Raw genomic sequence first — 24,174 nt, forward strand, 5'->3', positions numbered from 1 at the left:
GTGTTTCAAACATTTTTTATATTCATGATATCTACTAGAACCCTGTTTGGACATATTTCTGTAAGTTACAGGTCTACAATTTAAAAAAAAAATTAATTAAAACCTGTAACGCTTTTGGTACAGAAATCTAGACATCAGTGTAACGCTCAGGTGGTTAATTGAAATCCTTTACAGCCCATTACCATTGAGTAAAACCTAACTGACAGCCCTTAGCCCCTTTTATGATGGAATGCCCACAAAACGCATCCCAAATGCCCCAAAACAACCAAAATTCTCCAATTGGCATTTGGGGGTGTTTTCCCATATTCTAACTCTTCTCTGCAACAGGTCTTGGTTAAAAATGCCTAAAAACTCACACAAAATCTGCATGACCATTTTTAATTCAAGTCAATGTAGCCTAAATGTGCAGCATTAACATTTATCATTTACTGTATATATAAGAAGCAAACCTGACATTCCTTATATACCAATACAAACTGTATGTATATGTTGGAAATGATTAATATAAGTAAAAGTTATATATTATATATTGAAAAAACTAGAATTACAGCCGTATGCAGTATTTTGAAAAATATCTACATTTTCCATATTGTTAATAATTAAAAAAACACCCAGGAGGTAATCAGTTCTGTGTGTTGGTGCATCTTTTAATGCGGCTGCCATCTTTCTTAGCCTCATCATTTCACATCTGCTTTCTAGGAAACTGGAGATATAATGCTAATGTAGCTGAAGATTTAACCTGAAACAAACTTAAACAACAAGGCGGATTTGTTTCAAGCAAAAAAACAAAACAAAAACAAATGCTTATGGTCACTTTATAATGTATATATATATATATATATATATATATATATATATATATATATATTATATTATTTTAATATTACTATTATTATTTAACAGGAATGATATAGCGCCAACATATTATGCAGCGCTGTACATTAAATAGGGGTTGCAAATGACAGACTAATACAGACAGTGATACAGAAGGAGAGGACCCTGCCCCGAAGAGCTTTCAATCTAGGAGGTGGGGGAAATTACACACAATGGGATGGGAGATATGTAGTGGTGGGAAGTAGTGAGGGTTTCAAAAGAAAGAAGAAGAAAAGTAGGCAAGTTTGAAAAAAATGGGGTTTGAGTTCTCTTTTAAATGAGCAGAAAGTAGGAGCAAGCCGAATAGGATGAGGAAGACCATTCCAGAGAGTTGGGGCAGCTCTAGGGAAGTCTTGTATCCATGCGTGTGATGAGGTTATGAGTGAGGAAGTCATTAGTAGGTCATTGGAGGAGCGGAGAGAGCGGCTAGGGGAATATTTTTTTACCAGTTCAGAAAGGTAAGTGGGACAATAACTGTGGAGGGATTTGAAGGCAAAGCACAGGAGCTTGAATTTGATTCTCAGGTGAAACGGAAGCCAATGGAGAGAACTACAAAGAGATGCAGCGGAAGAGGAGCGGAGGGAAGGATGGATGAGTCTGGCTGCAGCATTCATGATAGATTGTAGAGGAGAGAATTGGGTTAGTGGAATACAAGAGAGGAGGAGGTTACAGTAGTCCAGATGAGAGATGATAAGAGCGTGTACAAGGAGTTTGGTGGTCTCAGGTAGGGGCGGATGTTGCGTAGGTGAAAGTGACAGGACCTGAAAATATATTTCATAAATATTTATATATATATATATATATATATATATATATATATAGTATTACATTTTTTCTATTTCGTTAAAGTTCAGCTTTAAAAGTAAAATAATTTGCATTAAAGCTAAAATGTAATGGCAAGGTATCTACAATTCTGCATCCTCCACGGTAAACATGTTTCTTTTATGTATACCAGCTCTTCATGCTCTTTAATTACCTGCCAGCTCCTTACTGATTAAAGGACTTCTTGTTTCATTCTGACAACACTAAGCATAAAAGCAGATCCATGCAAGCACAGTCACAATACATCTTTTGCTTTTTTGGGGATCTATAGGATGTTGTGCCAACTCGTTGTTTCATAGTCTGTGATGTTTCAGGCTGACACCCCTTGTCCAGAAAGCAGCTGAAACTTGCTTGTGAGCAGGTAACTGTAGGTGTTTAGGTGGGTGAAAAGACAGAAATACAGAAGCCTTCCACCCATTTGCTTTGATCTTAAATTTCGCCAGCATCTACAGGCAAGTTGTGAGAGTTTAGGAGAATCCTTGCCAATAACAGCATAACATGTCAGTGACCGGATCCTTTATCTGTAACCCTTCCCAGCAAAAGAGTTATAGAAAATAAGTGCTTGTGTGAACATTCTATAAGTGCTTGTTCAGACAAACATTGGGAACAGTGATTCATGCATTGTTTTTCGACTTTTTTTTTAAATGGGGCAACACTTGAAATAACCTTCAGGTCTTCAGGGAATCTCTTCTATAATTATTATATCCACAGCTCAAAATACATGTGTGGTGTGTGGTGGTCAGTGGGAAGAATGTCACCGTTACAGCCAAAAAGATCATTGGTGTCACCTAAACTGAGAGCCACAAATTGCTCATTGCTCAAGGAACCCCTAGCTATCTCTGGAGGAACCCCAGGGTTCCATGGACCCTGGCTGAAAAACACTGGTTTAATGGGCAGCTTCTGATGGTTGGCAATTTTCAGCCAGTCCACCACCCCAGCCGCAGTGCTGTTTCTTAATAAAGCAGCGATTCAACATTTTGCAGAGGGTTGTACTGAACAACTAACTAATGGTATCTGTGGATGAGATGCTACTTATGGACATGGTTCACAGATATGTGGCCCCGGTTTCCTCTCCTCTGTCTGAATCCTAAATCCTATACATATATATCATTTTACCTGGCAAAGTAACTTGTTTTTGTCTTCAGCTTGCCCTGTTGTTTAGGCATCAGTGTCTCTCCCTTCTCTGTTGTCCTTTAAGTGCCATTTTATATATTTATAGTCAGTTAGGATTAAAATCAATATCAGGATTTTTTGTAATCTGTTTTCATTGGTAGGATTCACTCTTAGTACTGCTGACTATAGTCTTTGGTACAAAACATGATGGGAAAATTAAATGATTAGAATGTGGTTTCAGGAATAAAGAGGAAATCTTTAAATTCCTACCTTTGGACGTGTCTGTCCTTTCTTCCTGCTGTGTCTCAGGGAGAGAAAGTAAAGATATAGGAAAAAGGAGAAACAACTGACACAGGTCGCTACCAAACCTGCTGCAAGCATATTGAAATGTTATCTGACAACAATGTGGAAAGTAAAGTAAATATCTTTCATCTTTCAATATCATTCAACCTGTTTGGATTGGAAGGTATTAGGCATAAAACTTTAAGTAGTGTCTCTATCCTTTATTTACAGAGTTCACCTGCTCAGAAAGCAGAAATGATTTGACCATCCATTGCCTTGAGGCGATGCTGTTAGGTGAGTTCTTCATTTGAACGAAGCGTGCCAGCTGGGACTAGAGGTAAGCGTGATTTTTCACCAATGAACACTATTTTGAATATGATCTGTGCAAAGCTCCAACTTGAACTGCTGTTGCATATCATGAACTTTAGCTTTGTGATGTTACCTTTTATTATTTGTCATAGGTTTCATACTACATTCATTTGTACATTTAACATGGCTAGCATTAAATGGCTAACAATGGCTAGCATTAAACACACTCTCCATTAATGTATTTGAAAAATCACAGATCAGTAAATGGTTTTTAATAGCAGAGATGTTAACTGTCCACCATTATGCAGTACAAAGGTTACCATTTAGAGAGGAGTCTTATAATGAGAAATACAAACCAATACAAATTGTTATATTTGCTTTTTTTACATTTTCTAAAACATTGAAAAGCAAAATATTAAAAAGCATTATAAAAAACAATATGACTTAACAATATAGTTAGTGTGAGCCATATTATTACATTGGAGAATAATCTCAACAGCCAGTTCCTTAAAAAACAGTACAATAAACAATATTGTATCTCAGAGATGGTATAATATCTGCTAGGAGTATAAATTAATAAAATTGGATAAAATACTTATACACGTTTCTTTGTCGGTTCTTCTAATACCGAGTTTCTAAACTAGAGTTCCTTGCTGGGGGTTCCTTGAGCAATGAGTAGTTTGTGTCTCCCAGGTCAGTTTAAGTTACCCTCAATAATCTTTTTGGCTATCTGTAAGGGTGATATAGTAAATTAAAAAAAAGGGAACCTTAAGACCTGAAGGTTATTTCAAGGGGTTCCCCCATGTTACAAAGGTCAAGAAACACGGTTCTAATATGATAGAAGTAATAAAGAGGGGACTTACAGGTTTTAGTTCTGAAGAATAACTCTCCCTAGGATTCTGTTCATGATCCATGTGGGAGGTGATAGGATACGGTTACTAGGCCAGGCATTTTAGATTTTGTCAGCTTTTCAGCAGCTCACCCTAAAAATATAGATTAGCTGTTCTAAATTTAAGGTGGCTTTAACGTTATCAATTCACAATCCGTCTGTGGGAAGATAGGATAGCCAGTGTTGAGTTATCTGGCCAAATAAAGTTCTGTTACTGCTAATTCCAATTATAGATCATATGAGTTCCAGGATACCCAAAATATCAGCATAAGTTTAGGGGAGTACCGGGGGGTGGATTTCCTGGTAATATTGGCGGAGACTTCTTGCCAATAACAGAGCTCAGGGCGTTTCCAGAACACATGAATAGGATCACCCATTACTAAGGTGTCTCTGGAGCATTGGCAAGATCTCCATTTTTCTGCCCATCATTTTCACTGGAACAGGCAATGAGGGTAAATCTTTCCAGAGTAGGCACTAACACTTACAGATAGCACCTAAAATACATTCAGTTAGAATCTCCCGAACACAGACACTAACCAAAAACCCAACATTGATTCTGACTTTTCTGCAGGCCAAATAATTGAAGGAACTGCCTTTACTACAGAGTATAGGCTAATTGATTCTACAACTTGCCTGTTAGCCTTTCCACTACCAGTCCAACAAGAGAAAGGTTAGAACAGCATGAGAACTATTTTAGCTACAGCTTTCTGTTCACAATATTGGAGGAATGAAAGTCTTAAAATTGTTCATTTGATTATAAAAGTCAAATTAAATTGTAAAGTGGAACTAGTGTGCTCCGATAAGCCTCCTACAGGAAAGCTTTATGAAAATACCACCTTAATTACAGGAATATTTCACTGCCGTCTTTAGATATTACCTCACTTATATGTTGAAGAGATTTACTTTGTTCTGGCTGGTTTGGTAGCTAATTGGGGCAAGCACATGGGAAGGGATGGGTGGCAAAGGGGATTTTGTTTTTATTTGTGGTCACAGAACAATGTTCCATGCAAGAAAAAAGAGAAAAAGCTACATCCCAAACTTGGTGGAATAACCTCTCAAGTGGTATATATGTGGAGGAAGATACAAATAAACGGCTAGTTAACAAGAACAGGATTTTATACAATTATTTTTCTTTAGTTGAGCTTGGATAGTTGTGGCATTTGTCTGAGCTGAGAACTGTCCGAATTTTGGGTTCATCAGCCGGGTGATCGGCAGATGAGGGAATTCTTGTCCCTCTTTTCAGAGGTTAGAGGAAGGGGAGGCATCAGGAGTGTAAGAGACCCCTAACATCTTCTCAAAGAGTTCTTATCACTGGATCTGTAACTTTACCAGGGGTCGTCCTGTAAGCCCATTTTAATTTTTAAAATTGTAATAAAAATGCAAAGGGAAAAAGAACACCCACACATGGTGAGGCTGAACCAATGTACTTCTGATCTTATTACATCTTAGGTATTCACATGTCAGAAGCAAAAAATAACTTTGGGCAATTGTCTAGATTATATGTGTCACCTGTTTCTAATTTGGGGGTTTGTATTTTTTTGCCTAAATATTTAGATTAAATATTTTTGGTATTTTTTTAAATGTAATACAGGCTCATCTTACATGTAATACAGGCAAGTAGAACACTTGCCTTACTTAGGTGGAAAGTAGTCGATCTCTCCAAGATCCTAATCCAGCCAGTCGCGGGACATCCTGTCTTTTTTCTTCGTCTTGACGCGGGCTGGAAACTGGGTGCTGCCATTTTCTTCTTCTTTTTCCAGGTTTTTCTTCCTATGTCACCCGACCTCGCACTGCACAGGCTCGAAATCGGGTGACATACTTTCAGAAAATGAAAAAAGATCACACTGCACATGCAGAACCATTTATATAAAACGGTTATCCACTCTTTTATTTAAAGTACAAAATGTGGTGATAGGTCCACTTTATTATGAAAAGAGGACCTGTACAATGGAATGTGTACCTAATTAGGCAATCAGAGTGCTTCTGCACTCTCCTAATGCTTTTAGACTTTCCTTAAGCTGATCTTTCCTCTAATACTTATCATGTTTTACAAGATGTCTCTGTGTGGAGCTTTCTATCTTAATAGAGAGGCACAGCTGATGACTGCAGGGTTGGTTATCTACAAGCAGCAGAGGAGATAATAGAAAACAAATCTGTGATTACCATGATTCCACACATGTTTAATGTCCTGCTATACGTGTTGTCTGTACTAATGGTAGAACACTTGATTCTTCATGTAGATCAAATCTCTAGGCATACGACCAGCATTGATTCCATTCCAGAAATGTTTATTAATTTGTAGAATTTGTTAGGAAATATGACATTTTAGAAAACTTATTTTTTTTTTTTTAGAATAGCAACCCCCCCCCCCTCTCCTGACATATATAGGTACTTTTTTTGAGGGGTGTTTAATTCTGTCCGTGTTGGCCTGGGTCTCCCTCCCTTATTCTGAACTCTTATGTAGCTACAGACAGTGAAAAGCAATACATACAATGTCAATGTGTGACCGCTGCTGACATCACATCCAAGATAGTTGCACCTAGCAGCAGTTTATGTTTTTTTGGATGTCTACAAAGGGGAGGATTTTGAAGGTAAAAAAAAAGCATTAAATGCACATATAGTCCTGTGGGGAAGATTGTTGTTGTAATAATTGGTCTGGCCAATGGGTCTGTTTAAACTCCACTTTCTGCTTCAGCTAGCCAAGGTCAATTGTCCTTTAACCCTGATAAAATGAAGTGAGGTTCTGCAAATATAAACATTTCATTCCTAAACATACATGAAACTTTTGCTTTAGACAAAATACAGGGATTAAAAAAGGACAGCTGAAAAATATTGACTGCATATAATATTGGATTTATGTACCTTTGCTGCTCTGCTGGATTCATAAACGTTAATTAATGATGACAGATTTGTTTTCAGAAAAGCTTATCCCACATTATATTTGAATGTGTGGTCTCGGACCCATTATGGGCACAAAATTTGTCAATTTCCGTCTGCGCAGAAATTTATGACAGAAAATCATTACAGTGGTAAACAGGGCCTAGTGCTGCTTTGGCTTTTTCACAGACGTAAATCTGCTTACACAACACGGTTTTAAGACAGAGAAACATTTTACTGCTTTTAACAAGTTCTCAATGTGTTACATGGGAGTTCATTAGAACGCAGGAAAATGCTTTGCAGGCAGAATAGATTTAATGATTGGTTTGTGAGGTCAAAGTGAATATTATGGCCAGAGAGTTTCTCACATTTGCAAAGCGGTGCAGGCCAGAGGCTAGTTGCCACATTAAAGGCCACATTTATGTAACGCTCACTGTGGTCTTGTTGTATCAAACGTCAGGGTACTAAGCAGCAGCACAATTGTAAATATTGCTTAGATTTGCTTGTAACTTATTGCTTAATGTACTGCTGTGACAGGTATTAAGGGTTTAAAAGCAAAGCCAAAACAATATATTCCTGTAAATACAAGCTCAAGAGCCAGCAATCCACAATCCTGCAAGTAATGCCAGTACTCACCAGTCAATGTCCTCAACCTGCAGGTATGTGCATAGGAGCATGCTTATTGACTCTTCCTTCAATTAACCCCTTATATAGTCCCAAGCCAGCAAGTAGTAACTAGAATAGAATAGCAGAGGAATGGGTCGATCATTTCCTGTAATGCAACTTTGGCTCTCCCTTTTTATTGATGGCACTTTCATCTTCTGCTGGTCTTCCTCCAGATATGAGGTTTTTGGCCTCTAGATTGGCTAAGGTGCATGGGAGCTACTTCATCCCAACACATAAACAGGCCAAGATTGTTCCCTGAGCTGCCCATACCCCTAACATGACTTTATTTAAGCTTTAAACTTTTTTTTCCTATTGACCTGGTATTGATGGCCTATTCAGACCAGAAATGCTGGGCTGTGTTATTTACAGAACTCTTCTGAAAAAAGTAAGACTTATTGCATTATTTTTTGCACATAGTTCTAATAAACGATCAAAGACCTGTGACATAACACCTCATGTATGTAATACATGAGTTAATAGTTTTCAAACAGTAAAGTTGTTTTAACTTTAAGATATTCATATAGAATTTATCAATTTAATCTTATGGATGTGTTGGTATAAAACAATGTGCCATAAGGATGCCATAAGGTTTTTTTTTATTTGGACATTGGGGTAGCCATATTTACTTATTACATGTGCAAGCTCCATTTCTAGCTTTGGAATGCGACATGGTAGTTTGGATTTTCTAAAGGAGTAGAAAATGTGGATTTTCACTTTTCTTGGAAGATGAGGAGAAACAAAGTGCTGGTCATTCCACTGGGTGTCAACACTCAGAGGAAGAAAATAGAAACACAATTCTCCACTGGACTTTGACCCTGAAGTAAGTGGTGGAATGCAGCTTCTGCAGTCACAGTTTGTCTGGGGTCATCTTCTACGTGTCCCCTTTGATATGATGGCCTACCTCAATCACCGTGATAGGAAGGATTTGATTTGACACTTACATGGCTGCTATACCTTTGCGTTATTAAAATTGGCCTGAGAATGGGCTGTAGATGTGGGAACTCTATTGGTGACAGCTAATATACTTGCTGGATTCCTATTTCATTTTGTAACATGAAGAGTTCAGTAGGCATAGTTGAACTTACTTGAGACCATATCTAAATCAATAAGTAAGAAATGTCACTACTTCTTCTGTAGTGTAAGAAGCAGTGCTGTACATAGGAGAAGCAAATGACAGATAGATACAGACAGTGACACAGGAGGAAGAGGAGAGGGTCCTGCCCAAAAGAGCTTACAATCTGTATATATTAATCAGCAGCCTTTACCCATGGCTACAGTGTTAGGTTGTAATAAAGTGTTACCTGCTGAAATATTTGTATGTCTGCCCATCCAGCCCTATGATTTACACATAGAGCTCAGCTAACTTTTCAAAAGGGTGGTAACATCAGCCAGTGCAGGGTCGCCGGTCTCCATAAGCTTGAAAGCCCATGTCTGTGATTCCCCCTTTGATCTTCTGAAAAACGGGACAGGGGTGGTAATTTCTGGATCCTTTCGGGTTTGATAGCAGGAATACTTTTCCAGCTTGTTAATATACCCCAGCTATTTGGATTTGTCCTAGAACATAAGGCGTTCCAGGTCTTTGTGAGTACCCTAAAGTTCCATCTAGAATTGAGATCTTTAGTGAATGCTTCTCTGCATAGGGGAAAGTTCCTGGCTTGGGAGACATCTGAGATGCCTCTCTTAATGCCACTATGTTCCCATGTGGAACTGGGAACCAGAGATGTATTAGTGATTGCTTCCATTAATTACCTGATAAACAAGGTAGCTTTGACTTAAGACTTACAGTCCAGTCTCCAAATCAGCTTGCACCCCCTCAGAAGTTCTGGTTGGATGGCGACTGAGACATCTGTGTTGGTCCTCATGTTATGTTTGCAGTACCCAGGCCTGGACACCAGATCAGTAAGAGTTTTTTGCTTCTACAGCTTCTAGTTCAGAACATTTGGACACAGCACAGGTCCTTTTTGAATCCTAAAGGCTAATGGTTGGGAGATTGTATCCTCCTATAAGGCAGCCCCTTGTACCCAGTTCCACACCAGGACAAAGACATGTTGAAGTAAAACAGATATGCACTTCTCACTAACTGGACTGTCTGTCTTAGGAGCTGAATATTGAAGCTTCCTGCTGAGAGATTGGGGCTTTCCAGAGGGGGATTTGACCCTGTGAAGAATATTTTCCAGTGATCTTTCCCACCGTTGTCCAGGCTGCCACTTGCATTTTTTCTCCCATGAAGACTTCCTGGGGTCTCGAAGGGAAAATCTTCCTGAATTTTGTAAAACCATGTCAGGATAACTTGCTTGTATTTCATACAGCTACACAAATTTGCTTTGAGGGTATTGAATGACCTTCATAGCCCCAAAACTGACTATTGTTTAAACTGTGGGCAAGGCAAACTAAGCTAAGAATATTTCTGAATTGCAGGTGTTTGCCAAGGAAGAGTAGGAACAGAATTCATGACACAAGATTGAGTGTTTCATAACATTTTATATTAGTTTTTGGTAGTAGTCTGTTAAATATATATATAAAAAAATAAAAATAAATGTACATTCATAGGTTCAGAAAAATTTTACCTTCTGTGAAAATCAGCAAAACTTGATGAACCCTGTAACTTTTCTGAAAGCCTAATTTAACCTAGAATCCATCATGAACTCTTGGTAAACCCACAAGTATCCACACTAAGAAACATGTTATTATAAGAAAAATAAAAAAGTGCCCAAAAAAACAAAGGTGCAAGGTTAGAAGAGAGTTTAGATGCTAAATTAAATGTAAATTACCTACCAGGAAAACCAGACTGACCAGGGAAAATGTTTTTCAAAGGTTAACTAAAGGTTTAGTGTTTGGTTCAAAAATTGAGTAGAATACATTTCAAGTGAGAACCAACCCTAAATGAATAATGACCTGAGATGTTTAGGCCAATTCCCCACTGGTGTGTTGGGCAGGAGTTGTGCTGCCACCTCCAAGTCTCAACCAGAGAGACAGGATTTGTTTGTGGGAGCTGTGAATGCATCTAAGTTTCTTCTTGGAGTAGCCATACTAAAGTGTAAAGAAGCAAATGGTACTCAGAGTTTACCTAGGTGTAGGGGGATCTCAGAGGTGGTGATAAGAATGTGTAAAAGGAAGTTTCCAGCACAATTCCACTCAATACAACTCCAGACCCTCAGGGTAAACCAGATTGGACTTTTCTGTCTTTTGGATTAGTTTTTCTTTTTGCGCTTACCATAGTCTTAAGGACTTTGTACTGATCCCTGAACAGCAAAAGACTATGAAGGGTACCCAGAACCTAGCCAGCTTACCTTTTAAGATGAGTTTGGAGCTGAATCAAAAAGCAACCAGAAGCCCAGGGAGTTAGGTATTTGACAAAAGAGACATTGCATGTCAATAATATTATTAAGGATTTATATAGCACCCCCATTTATTATGCAGCACTGCACATTAACCTCCCTGGCGATCTGATTATGTTAGTATTCTTGAATGTCACAGCAGTGCATTGTTTAAATTTCCCGCCAGACACGCCCCCCCAGTGCAACGCCCCGCATTTTCACACATCCCATTGATTATGCTGGGGGCGGAAGACCAGGGGACACATATGCCGGGCAGGCATCGCCGGAGGATTCCACGGGCTCGTCAGGACCAGGTAAGTCCTTTACAATGCCACCCCGAGTGTGGCTTGGTGTTACCACTTTTGGTACTGAAAATAAACCCATTCCACACTCAGGAATACCGCCAAGGAGGTTAAATAGGGGTTGCAAATGACAGACAGATACAGACAGTGACACAAGTGGAGGCCAGTACACTGCCCTGAACAGCTTACAACCTAGGAGTAGGTGCCTGCATAGACACCACAATCACAGGAGAAAAGTGGATTTCCCAGCCAGTATAATGTGCATTTTCTCTATGGCTAGCTTTTACCTTCTGGCAGGTATAACATTTTAGCATTAGGTTAGGTAATGGCTCGATGATGTGGTGTAAAATAATTTGGCTTTAGGTTAGGATATAGGACCACTTTAGGCTGCTAAGGAACATGAAATGATGGTTGATTGAATACAGCACTATCCTTATCAGGGGAAATTAATAAAGCATAGAATTCTGTCAATGAAAAAGAAAACACAAATTCTGATGGGTCTGTGTGGCTCTTGTTATAGACTTGTATATGACTGCTTTGATCTCTAGTGCTTTGGGTTAGAATCCAACCAGGGACACTGCATAGCGATTTGCTCTGGCTTTTTTTTTTTCTTCAGTCCTTAGTGAACTGGTAGGCTAACTGGTTTATTCTTAAAACTGCTCCTAGATTGTGTGTGTGGTACGGACTTTTGTTTTCTTCTTTGGGGAACAGACTGGTATGAAAAGTGCTATGTCACTGACGCTTCTCAGTAGCGCCTTCTGGACCACATCCTGGACTAATGCATGCAGCAGGGGAGAATATTCTGCACAAAGCCTGTACATAGCCATAGAGATTTGGACATTGTTTTGCAAAATATATACTATAAAGCAGTGGTCTCCAACGTTTTGGAGCATCCGGATCACTAAAATTTACGGACTCCGGACCACGCATGCGCAGGGAGCCGTGTGTCATTCAAAGGGGAAGAAACTTCCCCCAGAGTGACATCATGAGACCACCTGTCAGATGGCCGCAGCCCTTGGGGACCCCTGCTATAAAGTCTTTCTTTTTGCTGTACACTTCGCAGGGTGGGGGGACTGCACCTCGTCCTATACCACAGTTCACATTCTGAACAAAAACCTACTACTCCATTTATGCTTTTCCTATTCTTACACAGTCAGTGTGCCCATGATAAAACGGCAGCTTTATAAACCCAACGCAACCCCTCTGATCAGAGAGAACCTCTGGCCCAGGAAACCTGGAATGTATTTCTTGTTGCTAGTCAATACTGGACCAGATCTATTCCAGGTTTGCTGGATTGTGCAGGTTCTCCCATGATAGTCTATCTTCTCCAGTCTTTAATTCATAACCTTTGAGTGTTTGTGATAGAATGGAATTATCAGACGTTCTAACCATTCTCTACTCTACTTGAATATATTGCACATGTTGGAGATGATGACTGATATTACTGGTTGTCTCGAGCTAAACTGAAAGAAAAGATAATCATCAAAATAACACACAGGGCTTCTGTTTAAATAGTTTTCAGACTTTATTTTGTGGTGAGTGGACAAAAGACAAGTAATAAAGTTAGTAATGGTTATAACATGCTGTACTTTATACTGTGCACTGTCCTCCAAGACCCCTAACAGCAGATCACAGCAGGATCACTAACCTAGAATCGTGATGTATTGACAGACATAAATTAAAATTAAAAACAGACAATCATTTTGTACATTTGGATATAAATGCTAGTAAACCAGGAAAAAAAATAAAAAGAAACTGAAATGTAAATGCACACAAAATGAATTGTGCAAGATATATGAATGGTCATATGGCAGGATAAAAACACAGGATGGGATTATTTGTCTTCAACAGCTTCAGGGATCAATTTAGGTTTCTCAAATGTAAACCAGTAAACCCTCAATTGACCACTGGTTGGTTTCTGACCACCATCCTCCTATGGCTTTCTACATCTTCACTATCTATTGAAGTCAGGAAGAAACTGGTGACCTGGTAATCCTGATTACAGACAGTTTTATGATACTGCCCTGTAACCTATATGAACTGTGGGAGCAAGGTCCAATATAAAACAAATGATTGCTCAAACATAGTAACACGTGAGAGCGGTGTGCCAGGCTGCTCCCCCCTTATTTGTACAGAATCTATTGCACGATCGGCAGAAATTAAAACTATGTCACATGCAACATCCAAGGGCATCATAAGTGGTTACTGGTTAGAGACAGCTGGTACAGACTCTCACATTTTTGTTCTCCGGCACACCTTGAAAAGGTACTGTAAGCCCTTGGCAATACATTGTTCAGCCCACCCCACCCCTCTCATCCTAAGCTAAAATGAAATTTCCTCACCAGGACACAAGCTACTTGCTCCATACACAGCTAATTCCACTTGTACACACTTCATGCAGTCAGCAGATGGTGGTGGTTTATGGTTGATTCTGTAATGCCCTTTATACCTGCAGTCAGGGAAGCCCCCCTTGAATACTTTTGGTCTGTTATGTACACAAATAGCACCAACAAAAGTTTCCACAGTTTTTTCTTTTTATGTAACCTAAGCAAAAATGGTAATCTAAACTTTTTTACTACTGGCTATGATACAGGGCAACCTGAACTGCCGTATACCTCAAACCGTAGGATAAGCTGTAGCTGAAACTAGTTGTTGGCGTTGATTGGACACGCCAGCCCCTCCAGTCAGATTCTGTAGAAAAGATTTTTATTATGTGTGTAAGACGTAAGAATGAATGCAGATGTATACAGCTTCTGTTCTCCAGTAATGGTGGCAAGCTGTGCATACAAGAGGAATTTACTGCATATAAATATATACTCGTGTGTGTGTTAGTATTTATATATATATATATATATATATATATATATATATATATATATACACACACACACAAATACATATTTTAGAATGGATCATGTGGTAGAATTACAGACAAGCCAGGGAGAAGGATCGGGCGCACACACACTCACACACAAGTATAAGAATAAGAACATTCTAACTGATACACATCAATAAATCCTGTTAAAGGGGTATTTACAGCAATATCTCAGTTTATTCAGATACAATATCTATCTGACTAGCTCAGAATGGAAGGAGACAGCCTTTGTGTGGAGTTCATGCTGCTTCTTTATTATCTAAGAGTATAAACCTGCAAGTACTTACTGATGTATGATGTGGAAGTATGTGCACCATTGACCTGTACTTTAGAGGGAAATAAAAGCATGGTGAGAGGTATGTGTAACCCTGTAGTTTACACTTAAGTTTTTTAGGACCATACCTGTGTGACGATAAGTGCCCACATTTCCAGGGCTACTGACCTAGCATTAGGTGGCTCTGAGGTAAATGTACACCATGGTGATATACTCAACTCCCATGATGTTTCTGTAAAAATATTTCTGGAGTCACACTTTCATTCCCATGATAGGGTTCTGTAAAAATACTTGCATTAACACACTTCTAGAGTCATAGTACTCAGTACACTCTGTAATTTAATGTTCTTCAGATTTGTATGAGAGTTTGTTTCTAAATTGTTCTCATTCCTTAGACTACACCACTGCAGCCTCCAACCCATAAAATACTTGTGTGTAGTGGTGATAGTGGTGGTTTGATATAAAAAAGAACCTGTATGGAAGAAACATCTGCTCCTCCATTCCCAAAACTCTACCCTTACTATAAGGGATACAAGACAGGAGTTCCCATTTCACAGGGACTTGCAGGTTCAGAATGTGAATTTGTGTGAGAATGGCATCACAGGTATATCCCTTCTAACAAGTTCTTTAATTTTAGATTGTGTTTGTATTTGTTGGCTATGTGTTCATATGGTGCTCGGTCTCTGAGGCCTCTTTCCTGTGAGGAAGGAGTAATAAGACGTTGACAGTATTTTTAAGCATTAACTAAAACATGACAGATCTCAAAAAATGTAAGTAAATGACAAAATTAAAATAGAACCACGCACACAACATTATTCTGAAAAGTTAATTTTTCTCTTTGTATTTTACTCATTGCGTCCTCATTACTTCATGTAAACCAGACAGTATCACTCTTTGGAAGATTTACCATGGTTATTGCTTTGGGTTATGGATGGGATCAGATGGTGGCTTTTTAACTGAAAATGGAAAAATGTTTTCTTTAGCCACATAACATATTTCTCTGTCTGGGCTGGCACATGTATAACATTGGCTTAACACAACTGTATGTTGCATCCTCACCCTTCCCCTAGTCACCTTAAAAACACACCTCATGATTTCAGTGTACTACAAAGCATGGATGGAAGCAGTTTATGTGTTGTGGAAAGTTGCATTTTAAAAAAAAAAGAATATATATATATTTTATTTATTTTTTTATTAATTATTGTGAACTGGCAGCATAATTTATTCAATGGGTTGCAATAATGCAATGTTTATAAACACATAGAATAATTTATGTTAATGTGCATGCAGCAATGTGAAGGGGGCCTGAAGGTTGCTGCTTTAAAATGCCAAAGTTTTCATTATTTTGCCTTGACATTCTAATACACAGAAACACTGGTAATGTTGATAAAGACGAACTCCGTGGTTTACCTATGGCAATCTGACGTGTGTATGCTTTCTGCGGGAACCTAGAATTTCTACTGAATAATTTCCCATGGAATTGCATTTTTAAAATGGATATTTTGTCACCAAATGTAATATAATAAAATGTTTGAAAAACACTGGTCCCATAGATATTGATCCTGCAATTATATCAGACTCAGAATAATGCTCGATTTTAATGTAATATCAACACAAACTATTTTGTAAGTTGAAGAGTTTGTTTTTAAGTAATAAAAGCCATTCATTATTAACTGCAGTGTTTTTTGGCTAGTAAAGTTACACATACTGTTGTATTAAAGTGTAGTGTATCAGCCCCGGCAGGTCCAGTTACCAATCTGTGTTTCTATCACCAATGATTCATTCAACCATCCAGAACCTTATTTATGGCCATGATATGTGAGTTGGTTAGAGATCAGGATTAAACAAATGTTTCCAAAAAGAAAAGACAGTGTGTGTCAAACAACTAAATAAAAACAAAAATAATCTCCTCCAGCAATTTATTAAAACCCTGTCCTAGAAGGGATTATGCACTTCCTTAGCACTATACTACTGAGAAAGCCAAGGAAACTTCTACACAACTTTGTGGTGCTCAAACAAACCAACAACCGCCTTCCAGGGTTACAAGTAGATATGGAGGATTAAAAAAAGTTGTCCTCCACCCCTCCCTCCCTCAGATTTGGCCACTACAGGTAAAATAGGTTGACCTATAAAAGTCAAACCCATAGAAGATTTAAAAAAAAAAAAAGGAATGTTTTGGATAAAAAATACGCACCCCTATGGGGGCAGAATGATATGAAAGAGGTGTAAAGGGATGCTCATGGGCAGGGAGTCTTGCAAAAAAAAAACAATAAAGATGATGATTCTAACAAGAAGGCCACTTTTTTCCACAGAGACCCCTAATTTCCTCTTCTTTTCTTAAGATAATGTCTTGTCTTGGGAATGCAAAGCAGCCAGCAATGAGGGCATCATCCAACTCATAACAAAGGTATCTCTCAGTGTTATAAGTGGGTACAGCTGAAGCGGCATTACATCACACATCTCAAAACGCATGCACTCGTACACTCCAAAGGCAAAATGCTGCAACCGTCATCACGGGTTTGCGGAGTTCCAGCTAACCCCATTATTAAAGTAATTTAGCACAATATAAAACATATTTTTTTCTTCCCCAGTAATCCCTGATTTGACTTAAATAAGGCCCTTGTGAGTTAACCTGGTTCTCACATATTACCTGCAAGCTAGCCTAACCTCTCCATTATGTAACCATTGTGCCCCCCATTGGATTTTGGTCTGGTTGCAGTATTTAAACACACTCACACAGATACAGACATTGCCTTCTCCTTCCTCCCCCCACACACAAAATATAAAAAGCAATAAGTTTACAAAAATAGAAAATAATTACAGCAGTGAATGGGTGGGGAGAGGAGGGAAAGGGGGTAGGCCAGAAAGGAGGAGGGTAAGTAGGTCTCCAATTATTTGGCTGAGCAGTATAATATAGGGGGACTATTCTCTGCATCTTCTACAAGGTGTAGCTCCTTTCGGTCAATGAGAACATCCTTCATGCACCCGATGTAGCCGGTATTGTAGGCTTTGGGCAGTTTGTAGGAGACACTCAGCTTTTCTACACCACCTGTAGATAGAGAAGAATCATACAAGTTAGATCATGGGCTGGGCCATAGAAATACAAAGCATACTTTACACAATTAAATAACACCGTGATAAAACTATATTTGGGCTTTGGGTTAATTTCGGCTACTGCCAGTACTTCAAAATTTTTTCCGCCTTTAATCTAGAACAAGTAAGCAGAAGAGGGATTCTGGAGTCTCTCTGACTTTCACTTAACAGTTCCATGGCAGGGACTTCAAGTATCAAAGGCAAAAAAAAATCAGAATGACAGCCAGACAACTAGAATTTTCAGAAGGAAGCCAGCAATGCCAGTATACATACTGCTCTAATAACAGGCTCTAACTATGGCTGAGACCTCCCTTAGTGCAGTCACCTTAGTTTGCTATCCAAGTGCAATATATTTTATTAAAACTAAACAGGGCCGCAGTGCTAAGACACTAAATACACAATCTTTCTAAAAAATCATAATAAAAATATTTATATAATACACAAAAACAAAAATGAATGTAAAACAAATAAGTCAATGCGTTATTCTTGTTAAACATCAACGCTGGATTTTCATTACTGATGTGATCACAGATTGGATTTTACCTTTTATTACATCCCAACTACAAAAAGGTAATGTAATTAGAACTTAAATAGGAATATCATCATCACTCATCTACTTCATATTTTTATGTAAATACGTTCATATTTTTTCAGGTAAACTATATGTTGTAATGTTGATGGTGGGTGATCTATTTACTGTAGCAGCTAGCACTGCATTTCATTACAGGATTTTGGATAGTACTGAAGATCACAATTGATTCTAAATTCTAATTTAATATATCCAAATATAGCAAATAGGTGCTAAAAGTTTTAACACTTGATTGTCCCTACTGTTATGGTGAGAGCCTTTCTGTTATGGTGTGCGATAGTTTTCTATGCCATGTTTTCCCAGGGTACCATCACATTCACAAAGATGAGGGAAACATAAATAAAACTGTAGATTAACAATTCTGATAATCCGAGATTTTGTTTTATGTATTGGATCAACTGCATTTGTTTATTAGATTTCAGGACAAAATAGAAATAGAAAATAATAAAAATAAAAGCATCCTGGATGAAAGTGCAAAGCTACCACAATTTTATCTACCTGACTATAATGACTCTAATTTTACAAAGCCTATTGTTGTTTTTAATTTATTTCTTTCACTTTCTGATGTGATGAGAAATAATTTCTTTGACAGGAAGTAAGAAAGCTACCAAACCCCACTGAGGTAGCAAAATCCTAACAGGTAATTTCCTGCCTCAATTTATTTTCTAAACGGGGAAAAAAGGTTTTAAACTTTACCTCTGATACAACGCTTGACTGATACAACCTCATCCAGTTGGTGGATCCTTGTGACCATTGCCTATTGCTGTTGCTATACTTACAGAATACTTTTTTATTCAGTTTGTCAGGTGGTCCAGACAAACAGGATTTTGGAACAATATAAATGTGCCAGTATATCCCCATCTGCTGCCTCAAAGTCTTGAAGCTTGTTTTCCCATTCTGTTTGTGCTGTGTCCCCAGTGATTTAAACTAGTACATCTTCTGACAAATGCTAGGTATAGATGGTGACAGATGAAGGTAGTTCTACCTGCTGCCTCATACTATATTATTTAAAACTAGAAGTGAACAAAGTCATTTTTACACCAATGTTCATACTAACTTCCTTCCACTGAAAACATTTTCATGACTTTCTTTTAATAAATAGGATGCAGAAAATGACAAACACTGCAGTTTCACAGCAGGTGCCTGGTTACTGATCTGTACTGTGTACAGTGGATACACATATCCAGTTAGTAGCAGTAATTGCGTTAAGGGGAATTGAACCCGTGGAAATAGTGAGACTGGAAAGTCCCTGTATTCCTAAAGTCTCAGTATATCAGACATCAGTCAAACCTGCCGTGACTTGATGGAACACGAGTACGCTGGTGTACTGACTAAACCTGGATGGTTAGCTATCTTGTCGGTGAGACCAGAAACCCTGCCATCTACAAATTCCATAATGATACAGCAGTATTCATCCTGCTGATGTGAAGTCTACAAATACAACAATTGTAACTAAAATATATACAGAAGTTACCTATTACATGGTCTGCATTTTTCATGCTCTGCCCATACCCATACATAATTTAAAGCACAACCATTTGTTAGCAAGATTACTGTGTTTTTGTAATTATTTTGTTTTTTTAAGTATAACTTAGATTTAAATCTGAGCAACCTGTTAAAGAAAGATATAGACACTTGGCTGTTCAGCATTTACCACTGGGGTTCCCTTTGCCTGGTACATCACTACAGGAAAGAACATTGTAGTAATGTAGTAGCCGGTTGGAGGAATCACAGCGCACAATGGTACACATGTCTCTGACACACCTGGAGGTGCGGAGTAGCAGCGGTCTCAGTATTTATTGAAGATAAGAAAGATTTGACTATAAGGTAAGTATTGATCTTCTTTTAAAGCCAGCCAAAGGTCCATGTTTTCCCACATGGTGACAAGGATGTTTTAATAAATGATTGATTTATTGTGTTTGTTAAAACCTTGTGCTTTTTCTGCATAAATTGTACGTATATTATTTTATTTGAGTATATTACATATTTCCCTGCTCTGCTATCTGATCAGTTGGGTTGCACAGATAATTTCCCTACTTTAGAAGAAATACATTGTGTTGGTTGGAGTAACTGACAATAGATTCTATTGTGGCATATCTCAGAATGTCAGCAGTTTCTCAGGAAAAACGCTATAAGCGATAAGCGAGTAAGTGGAATCTAAAAATATAGATTCAAATATAACCATTTAAAAATATGAAAAAGCTAAGATGTAGAAATGTGAAAGTCACATAAAGAAATACTTTCAGGTAAACAAATAAAATAAGTACCAACATATAACAGATAAACCTTGGGAGTTGTCTTATTAATGCAGTTATACAGAACAAAACTTACCCAACCACAAGGCTCCATCAGTATCTAGATGTTTAGATCCAAATGGAGATGAACCGAAGACTGGAGCCTCATTGCCAACTTGTAAGATGCCATCCCTGTTATTTCTAAAGAAAAAAAAAATGGTTAAAAAAAAATTATCAAAAGACATTACCTTTTGAAAATGATACCAGTGATCATTTCTACTACAATGGCATAAAACAAGGCATGATACAATAGCAAAAGGGAAAAGATTAGTTGCAGGGAGACTATAACAAATATGTGTGACTAAACATTTTTCTTCTAATTACCTGTTTTTGACCTAGATATATATCTGATGTCCCTGATCTTTTTCATGTTCCTGTCAGTTCCCTGTTTTGGGAAATAAATCTGTAACCTAAATGTTTTGAATACAACTTGCACATGCCTGCAATAGCCTCAAAGCTTATGGCTGAATGTTGAGCAGCTGTGACCAGCAAAAGTTTTATCATTTCTTAGTAGTGGTAGAAGTGTCTATATTTCCTTTTCACCCACCACACACACCTAAAAAAATGGAAAGTACATAAGGCTTCCTACTTTTCTTTTCCTTTGTTATTTTTCCTAATTGAGCCTGGGAGATTATGTTTTTTGAATGACACTAGAAAGCATTGATATGCTGTACCAATGACAACTAATTAGAATGAATACACAGTATTAAGGGCTGTTTTTAATTGATTCTGATGCCTTACTATAGTTTGCCTTAAAAAATGTAACAACATGAAATAAAATATACCCTTCCAAAGTTACTAAGTGACAATTAGTTGTGTCCCAGCACAAATGCCATCAAACACTACAATAGGGTTAACTCTTGCCTTGAAACTGCTACCATGGATCTCTGCATCTAACATTCCTTTGGTATCCTGGCGCACTTACGCAGCCACAGCTTGACCCCAATGTTTTTATAATTTGTGCAGCCTCAGAGTACATTGTGTCCCTGGTAGACAAGCCCTGGCATCTAAAACATCCAAAGAGCTGAGATCCCCAATGATCCCTCCATGGGCGGCAGCAAGCCAAAAACATGGCCTGCCAGTCCCCATGGAGAGTCCTACCGCTCATGGAATGTTGTGTGACTGCAGATCTAACATAGTTTAACCCCTCTCCTGCCAAAAAACTCACTGACTACTAATTCCATACAATTTTCTACTTATACTCAGTTGGCCATAGCAAAAGTTTTGATTTTTAGTCAACAAAAAGCAATGGAAGTGAGAATGACAGGTATAGGCAACAATGTTTCTTTAAGGAGGTCGGCATAATCATTCTCATATGGAAGAAAGAACCACATACTAATTAATGTAAACACCTGAACAACCAACACTTGATATGAATGTAGGCAATAAGACATGTTTGTGCAATAAGTGACAAGTTCTAAACCAAATCACCACAAAAATCTATGAATCTGGTGTGGAGTAGGCAGAGTCACCCGGGGTGAAAACAGCACTCGAAAAGTTCCTCCCCTTTACGGTTATAAGTTGTTGGAGCAAATGTTCCTGCCACTGCGATTACTTCAATAATCAACAGTGAGGGAAGATACAATTATATATTATAAACATATAATTTTATTTTGGCTTTAACCTGCACCCAAAAAATGAGTTTTGCAAAGTTCTGTCTAACAAGCTTTGTGAAAAGCTACCTGTCTTTGCCAATTCGTGCAGCTTGAACACCATATTGGAGCTATGGTGGTGATAAGTGGGAGTTCTTTTCCCCACCATAGACTAACAGTGGATGATTTTACCAGTGATGACATACATTTTCTATCTCCTTAATGAAGGAAATAAGCATTTTTTCTGCCTGTGTTCTTAATATTATTATTCAAATGGACAATTCTAGCTTCATTGCTGCTAAAGAGACCAGTGCAACAAACACCAAGTGTTGAGCTAATCATGCAAGACATGATTAGCTCCACACTTAGTGTTTGTTGCACAGGTCTCTGTAGCAGCAATGAAGCTAGAATGGTCCATTGGAATGCCCTGGAATCCGCAGCAGGCAAGCTCCAGCACGCCTATGTTAGCTTTCCCGCCCGCTCACCATTCTACAGATGCCTTGCTCTATTCTTATCCCAGGGGGCAATGAAGGGCACAACGGGCCGCCGAAAAAATCCCACACAGATGCTAACTTCTCTAAAGCATCTTTGCCCATGCCAACACTGATTGATTACAAAACTGTAATGGGAGTTCAACAAAAAAAACACACTATGCCATCTTCAGGCTTTCAGACATCTTGTTCATCTTATCACTTTATCTAATAAATACCTACAGCAGAGAAGCCATTTGTAAAGCTTGGACACTCTATTCCTGGAATAGGTCTAGCTTATAAAAAGTAATTATAACAAACTTAATAGATTATGTTGCCCAGACTTCCTTAGATTTTTATTTTTCAACTTGTCCTTGACAAATGCTAGCTGGAGTCAAAAGCAACTCAATTTCCTTCTGGTAAATGAGAACTCCACATTCATAAAAGTAACTTTGTTACTCTAGCCCTGTGTTTCTGTAACAGAGGTTGTTAGGGGTTCCTTGAGCAATGAGCAGTTTGTGACTCCCGAGTCAGTTTAATAGAGGTCAATGGTCTTTTTCAAAATCTGTAAGGATGAAATTCTTCCCAATGGCTGGCAATGTAAGAGGCAATCTTCCCACTGACATTACGAGATGATTGGATATGGAAGCCAGTGTCCTGTATGCCTTGCATTTATTAACATCCCAGCTACTTTCATGAGGTTTCTATCAAAAACTCCTTAAATGAATTCAGTGATATACAGGTATATTGAGAGATATAATATACAAAAATACTTTTTATTCTGTCTAATCTACATGTTATATACACTGAGCTATAGTTTTCTTGGTGACGAAGATTGTTAGTAATAAACAGTTATAGAGACAAATCATAATGTGAAAATCAGTCCTAGGTTTTATCTTTCATTCATTTGTAAATATGTAATCTTAATTGTTAACTATAAAACTCTTCTCCTAAGAGCTGAGTCCTTGTTTCCAGAAATCACATTTACCTTAGAGCTTTGATACGAATCCACTGGTTGGTGTTAACTGGTACTGTAGACCGGAGGATAACAGGTTTAGATCCAAGGTCATACATCATCTGAACGTAGCCTCCTACCACAGCAAGAGCAATGTAATCGGAACGTTCTGTGCCTTTTCCGCTCCAGAGGATCAGACCCTGAGTGGCTTCAGTCTTGATGCTCAGCTCAAATTCATTGATCAGCAGTGCCTTCTCACTGTAGAAAGTAAACAATAACTGTTACAATTCATAAAACATAAAAAGGTATTTAGAGGGCAGGAAATAGGCTTTGGTATATTAAGTGCCCTATACTAACAGGAACAACAGAACAGTGGAATAGCTAATTACCAGCAGCAGTGCAGCAGGAGGAGGGCAGAATGGAGATTCTCAATAAACCACCAATGGGCACCACCATAACAAATATCAAGAGAAAAAAGCATATTTTTTTTTTTTTACAAATTACAAATGGCCATCTTCCCCTAATATCATTATAAAGTACATGTGTAACCTCCTTCACCGAAGGCTCCTTTGTATGGATCCT

General features: G+C 38.2%; 1 protein-coding gene and 1 long non-coding RNA gene across 5 annotated transcripts in view; one reads left to right on the forward strand and one right to left on the reverse strand.

The window, feature by feature from the left end:
* LOC140340946 (uncharacterized) overlaps positions 1 to 24,174 on the forward strand; it is a 66,961-nt gene that overhangs the window by 9,256 nt on the left and 33,531 nt on the right. For both annotated transcript variants that reach the window (XR_011922767.1, XR_011922768.1), the window contains exon 2: positions 3,322 to 3,427. This is a non-coding gene — a long non-coding RNA (uncharacterized lncRNA). The remainder of the gene's footprint in view (positions 1 to 3,321; positions 3,428 to 24,174) is intronic.
* Positions 12,952 to 24,174, reverse strand: part of AGRN (agrin) — a 303,487-nt gene continuing 292,264 nt past the window's right edge. For all 3 annotated transcript variants that reach the window (XM_072426409.1, XM_072426410.1, XM_072426411.1), the window contains 3 exons: positions 23,626 to 23,850; positions 20,613 to 20,716; positions 12,952 to 17,648 (listed from right to left, as the gene is read on the reverse strand). In XM_072426409.1, the coding sequence (XP_072282510.1) occupies positions 17,491 to 17,648; positions 20,613 to 20,716; positions 23,626 to 23,850 (487 nt within the window). In that variant the 3' untranslated portion in view covers positions 12,952 to 17,490. The remainder of the gene's footprint in view (positions 17,649 to 20,612; positions 20,717 to 23,625; positions 23,851 to 24,174) is intronic.

The sequence above is a fragment of the Pyxicephalus adspersus genome, chromosome 11, assembly GCF_032062135.1.
Source record: "Pyxicephalus adspersus chromosome 11, UCB_Pads_2.0, whole genome shotgun sequence".
Taxonomy (NCBI): domain Eukaryota; kingdom Metazoa; phylum Chordata; class Amphibia; order Anura; family Pyxicephalidae; genus Pyxicephalus; species Pyxicephalus adspersus.